The sequence below is a fragment of the Nelumbo lutea genome, chromosome 7 (assembly GCF_056320005.1).
Source record: "Nelumbo lutea isolate HS-2025 chromosome 7, American lotus-T2T, whole genome shotgun sequence".
NCBI classification, from domain to species: Eukaryota; Viridiplantae; Streptophyta; class Magnoliopsida; order Proteales; family Nelumbonaceae; genus Nelumbo; species Nelumbo lutea.
Window position 1 is genome coordinate 18,605,399 of NC_142690.1, and position 6,423 is coordinate 18,611,821.

General features: G+C 41.7%; 1 protein-coding gene across 1 annotated transcript; it reads left to right on the top strand.

The window, feature by feature from the left end:
• The first annotated feature begins 266 nt into the window (after positions 1-266).
• On the top strand, positions 267-3,689 carry LOC148845451 (chitin elicitor-binding protein-like). Its single transcript, XM_088955873.1, has 3 exons — positions 267-804; positions 1,382-1,507; positions 3,547-3,689. Exons 1-3 carry the CDS (start codon positions 267-269, stop codon positions 3,687-3,689), a joined length of 807 nt encoding a protein of 268 aa, XP_088811999.1.
• The last annotated feature ends 2,734 nt before the right edge of the window (positions 3,690-6,423 follow it).

A 6,423-nucleotide genomic window follows, 5' to 3' on the forward strand; every position in this document is an offset into this window, starting at 1 on the left:
AGTAGTAAGTATTGCGATCACCCTATTTCAACCAAGTAACGCATGCTCATTGTTTCCAGTAAGTTTCTTCCCACAGTATCTCTCCATTAGTTTCTAACTCTTTTATATTTACTAATGAAGGATTCAGTTGTGGGCCTCCATGGTCTTCTTTAAATCCAACTTCTTTTGTCCAAGCCGCTTCAAATTTGTTGGATCGACCTTCTAGACCTTTCTTCTTATGCCCTTGTCATTTGCAACGCACAATAGCTTCTGCAATGTGTAAAGCTATGGCTAGCTACAGAGCTCCGAACAAGACGACTCTGGGTAGCATCCAAATGCTGTTCGGAGTTGAGAATCTGTCGTTCTTATTGGAAGCAAACTCCCTCCCACTATTCGCCTCCTCCAACCAAACTGTGGCTGCCGGTGAGATGATCAAAATTCCCTTTATGTGTAATTGCAGCAATTATGCGGGACTATCGAATGGTGTTCCAGTCTACAAGGTACAGCCAGGCGACCGTCTTGATCACATAGCGACGAAGGTCTTTTCAGGGCTAGTAACGTCCAATATGATTGCTCTAGTCAATAACCTCCCCAACTCCGATGCAGACTTGTCTCAGCTCAGAGGGACTGAGCTGTTTATTCCGTTACCATGCAAATGCGATGATCAACAAATCGTCCATACTGCATATGTGGTGGCTAGTGGGAGCTCGTTGGAGAAGATCGCCCGGGAGTTCTGGGTCACGGAATATTCATTAATGACGGCCAACGGTATCTCCAACAGTGGCGATGTTCGGGAAGGCCAAGTTGTTGACATTCCTCTCCAAGGTAATTTTCTTAGTACTGTCAAAGGGTGGGATAGGTTCGAGTCAAGGTAAGCCCCGTTTCAACCCAAGAAGTAGAAAATGTGAAGAATCCAACTAGACCCAACCCGATAAGAACCCATTAGAATTGATAGATATACGTATACTTGTAATTTCACAATTAATCTACTTAACTTTCAAATAGATTGACATATGTGAACATCATAATATAATAATTTTATAAATATTCCATGAGAAAAATAATTTTTTTTTTTTTATGATAAAGAGAGGAAACAGAACGGATCCGCCAGTAGGTGATAACATGCATGTTTAGTTTTGTGCCATTTATCTACAACACTTTGATTGAATAAGATGACACTGTTTTTCGACTCCAGATCTCTAGAATGTAATTGCGATATTATATGGATAGACATAGGTAGAGTTGTTGTGGATAAAAAATCTGGACTCCCCTTTTGAAAACAATTGTTTATGAACAGGTGGCACAAACCTACAATGTGCATAGTGTTGTTTGTTACTTAGCAGATCTACAGGAATGGTAAGAGATTTTATTTAATGAGTTGTTGGCATTATTCATAAAGCAGTTTCTATGCCACCAGTCTCCGCCCCCGCGCCTGCTTCTAGTTTTCTAGATGGAGAGTCTACTTCTCTTTACAATGCACCGCAGCCCATTCCTATTTATCGTGATCTAGTGCCTACTCCAACTCCAGGTAATTACAATTATGATCCATAAATCTCTCTTATAATTTGGGTTGTCATTCTGAAAAATTCTCTTTTTTGTTTTTACTCTGAATTAGAGAATGGACCCAAGTATCGAGCAATTACACTTATGGATTATTTGGATTTTTTTTTTGTTTTTTTAATAATATTGTTTTATTTGAGATTTACTATTTATCTAATAAATATATTTAATTTAAATAATTAAATCATATTTAATTTTAAATTTAAAAGTCTTCATAATGACTTCTATTTAAATTAGGAAGCTGAATTACATGAGCCCCATATATTTTGGAGTGGGAACTTTTTTATTAAAAATCATGTCTAAATTTAACACTTTTTATGAGAATTGATGGACACATGTATGAGGAAGATAGATAGTGTTTGGGTTACGATTGAGCTGGCCCCAGGTGCCACGTGTCATCTTTGCGGCCATCTTATCTCTTCAGTCACTTCAACACCATGTAGGATGGATAAGCACGACCAAGAAAGGAGAGCCCTATGCGGATAAGGAGGACAACTCCGTCGGGGATTAGGACTTATCCCAAAGACCTCGGCAGATAACCTCATCCTGACAACCCCAAAAGCCTCATCCAAATTGGACACGGATCCTCGGCTATAAATAGGTAACCTCCGCCCAAAGTAAAGGATCTCTTCTTCTTTCACTCTTCAGCCTCCATACTGGTATCATGCTTCTACTCAAACCGGCATTGCTCTCAACTGCTCAGCCCGACTCATCTTCCCCTACTGACTTGAGCATCGAAGTACCTACCCAGGGAATAACTCCTTGGGCCTTTGACCTTCTCTCTTGGTTGCAGATCCTGGTGTGCAGCTTTGTGCTTCCATGTCGGCCTCATCCAGTTGGTAGGACTATCTGACTATGTCCTCAGTTCGGAACACCTCGGATCGGACAACATCAAATTGGCACCATATGTGGGAAGCGCACAAAAAGCCATCTCCCAAAACCTTTTTCCGCGCACCAAAGATAATCATGCCTAGGAACGCATCTGACTGCTCAACAGCCCAATCCCCATCTAGAGGATCTCATTCTCATGTAGACCTCCACCACATGAACTTCAAACACAGGCCATGGTCGACCTCGACCAATTCCAGGCTATGCAAGAGAAGGTCAACCAGATCCTTGCGATGATATAAACAATGGAGCAAGTGACACAGCCCCTCAGACCGTCCCCCCTCCCGTCTAAACGCTTAACACGGTTGTTCCTCACCCAAAGGACCCCAAAAAGTGTCACCCGAGCAAGCATAAGCGTAGTCCAATCAAGAGAAACCGCAGCCGTCCAAGTCAAACTCCTTGGCTCGGTCTCGCACACACGATGACCGTAGCAAGATGCATCACCCTGCTCAAACCCCGGCGAAGGAGAGGCTCGGCCAACGAACACTAGAACAACCACTCTTTGTCACCAAGTCTAGCTCGGTTAGAGATCACCTTGTGAGGCCTAAGAAAGAAAAGAACACGCCCGCGGCCCCAAACAATAGGGACACAGAGATCAAGGACCTCAGACAGCGCCTGACTGAACTGGAATGTAGCCAAGCCGACAAAAGTGTAGCTCCTCCCATGGTCAAGCCCACGGAGCCCAACGGCTAGCCTGCCAAGGAGCCAATCTTCACCCAAGACATCATGGATGAGCTCCCCCCAACGGATGGTGGGCCCCATAGTTCGAGAAGTATGACGGAGCAGTCGACCCTAAGGGCCATGTCGATGGCCCTAATGATGCTACACGGGTCGTCTGAAGGGTTGATGTGTAAAGCGTTTGTCGTTACCCTCAAGGGCGTTGCTTGGACCTGGTATGCTTCCCTTCCACCGCACTCTATCTCCTCTTGGGAACAACTAGAGAGCCAATTCCTGGCACAGTTCACAGCTAGCCAGTGGCACTTGAAGACCTTGACCAGCCTTATGCAAGTGCGAAAAAAGAAGGGAGAGACCCTCAGTGATTACTTGGTGAGATTCAACGTCGAAGCCCTGCAAGTCCATGCCCTCAGTCAGTTCATCGCGGTCATGACCATCATGTAGGTTCTGTGTCCTTTCGCCTTCAACTTCTCATTGTCCAAGAACCCCCCTCCAACTATAGCCACACTGATGACGCATGCCCAGAGTACATGAATGCCGAGGAAGTGCAAGTGCAGTTGAAGAACGAGGAAGAGCAGTACGACTGAAAGAGAAGAAACCATGACGACTGTAGGACGGACAAGTCAGATCGAGACAACAAAGGACAAGACTGCCGACCTGATCGAAGACTGAGGACCCCGCCCCCGATGTTCAAGAACTTCACTCTATTGAACGCACCTCGGTCAGAAACATTGATGTAGATCCGCGACTGTAACTTTGTCAGATGGCTCGAGAAGATGAAGTCCCAAAGCAACAACAAAAGTTGAGACAGGTTCTGCGACTTCCACCCCGACCACTGCCTGACCTCCGTCACCAACTAGAAGACCTCGTCTGACAATGGTACCTTTGCAGATTCATCAACATCAATGATGTAGATGCTGATTTTTTTTGTTGTTGTTTTATCAAATTTTCATATTTTTATTTTATTATGTAATTTATAACAGCAAGTTAAGTTAATTGATTAGGATGATTGAACTATTGACCAATCACCTATATGAAAGGTAGTTTTTAGTTTCAGGGTAGGTATATATATATAGATCAAATGAACAATAAAACACCATTGGGGGAGTAGTAGCCTAGTAGGACTTGGGAGTTAAAAAGTTGAAAACATTTTGATGGGACTTCATGGTTCATTCTTTTTTCTTAAAAAAAACAACAATTTAACAAAAAAAAAAATTGAGAGGGGTATGAGGTATTTGAGGCACAAAGATGAAAAATAGTAAACTGTTGATATTAACCAAATCCTTTTTAAAGTATAACTAGCAAGGTTTTTAAAATCAAATCAGACAATAAACCAGACAGGGGTCTAGTTCCTAGGTCAAATGGTTTGATCGTTCAAATCGAATAAATGCCCCATCCTGACAAAAAGTAAAATAAAAACCTCCAAAACCGTTGGATGGTTCAAATGGTTTAGCTACCCCGGTGAATGGTTTGCTGATCAAATCAACGGTTTTTGGTGAAATAATGATTTTGAGGTAAAACGGAACCAATTCCCAGTTGTTCTAATCCGATCGTCCGGTCCAGTCTGGTTTTGAAAACCATGATAACTATAAGAAACTTGGGGCTTGGGTGATGTATAGAATGGTGTTAAATGCCCATCTTAAAGTGAGTGGTTAGAACATTAGATTCAGCGTCTCAATATGGAAACTAAATTGTTTGTGGATGAGTATAAACATTTTGATGTTTTTAATTTATTTTTCAAAATTCCAATAAAACCCACAAAATTAGGGATTTGGGAAGCAAAGAGAGGAAGAAAGAGAATAGGCCTTTCTTTTAATGGAAAAGTACGGTCAAGCCCATTGCAGATTTTTTAATTCCACTGCAATCCTTTAAGCATTCATGTCAAATACCCCCACTCTATACACCAATGCCCGCCAGTGAATTGGCATCAATTTCGAGCTGGCACTTATCCCAACTATACTTTGGGCCTAAATTTTCTGACCCTGGGTTGAACCATCATTCTCCCTTTTTTTATATAAAGTTTTGGGTAAATTACAGATAGGTACCCCAAACTTTCAATTGCAACATTTGAGTACCTTGAACTCTAAAAAACAGACACATTGGTCCACCCGTTAGTGTTCCATCAGTTAAACATTATATAATGCCAAAAAATACACATAACAACATTTTCTAGTGATGATTTCCCCATGATGACGTTCTCACATGAACAACAAATAACATATTCAAATTTTCCGATAACTACATTTTCTAGTGATGATTTCCCCATGATGACATTCCCCATGATGACGTTCTCACATGAACAACAAATAACATATTCAAATTTTCCAATAACGATGTTTTCTAGTGATGATTTTACTAGAATGATCTCAAAAATGCACAAAAGATATTTTTAATATTATGCAATGTTTAATTGACTGAATACTAATGGATGGATGATTTTTGAGAGTTCAAAGTATTGAAATGTTGTAATTGAAAGTTAGAGGATGATTTAAGGGGGCGCAGATGTGAACTCGTTGAGGATACGTATCTGGCACTTTGTGGGTAGATATATGTAATTTAGCCTAAAGTTTTTTCGGATTAAAAAAACTTCACTTGAATACTTATTATCATTTTGGGGCAGAGGGGCTATCGAGCTGAGCAACACAACAAAGGTGATGGCCCAACTCATCCATCATAGAATCCTTTTGTGCTACGATGAAGATGAAGCCTAAGAGTCCTTCTTGGCTAGGATCAAGTTTGATACCGAAAAGGAGCTGGCTTTCACCATGACAGGGAAGTTTCTTCGTATTTCTTCTCACTCTTGTGTTTAGTTGTAGAATTTCCTTTGGCTATTTGTTTTAGTATTTTAGTTTCTTATCATTCCTGTTTTCAGTGATCTTGTGTGTTTTCCTGGTACAGCTTTATCCTGTGTGATTCGGCATTTTGGAGTTCCCTCCGTGTCCTGGACACCACTAGATGGGTATCAAGGGCTATTGGAAAAGTCGAAGAAACAAGTTCTCTGAGGCTTTGCTTTGGTGGAAAGAAAATCATCCAAGCAAAGTGGGTAATGGCGGGAATATTGCCTGCTTACGGCGTGGTCTGAATGACCGGCCTGCCCATGGCTTGGATCCATTATCCTCTAAGGATTATCACAAGCCCCTCAGCAGCTTAAGCAGTAACGGCTTCCATGGGCAGGTTTCTTCGAGGCAAGGTGAAAAGATTATTTTCACCTCTTCGCAATTGGCTAAAGTGCTCCCTAACAAAAAATTCAACATGTCTGGTGGTAATTCTAGTGGATACGGTGTTTGCCGTTTCTTTTGGCCTCGAAGCGGTGGAGCTCTT

What these genes read in the sequence shown, in the direction of transcription:
- LOC148845451 (XM_088955873.1), top strand. Translation starts at nt 267, where the DNA reads ATGGCTAGCTACAGAGCTCCGAACAAGACGACTCTGGGTAGCATCCAA. An exon ending in TGTTGACATTCCTCTCCAAG is followed by an intron (nt 805 to 1,381) that starts GTAATTTTCTTA and finishes TTCATAAAGCAG; the next exon opens with TTTCTATGCCACCAGTCTCC. An exon ending in AGTGCCTACTCCAACTCCAG is followed by an intron (nt 1,508 to 3,546) that starts GTAATTACAATT and finishes ACCATCATGTAG; the next exon opens with GTTCTGTGTCCTTTCGCCTT.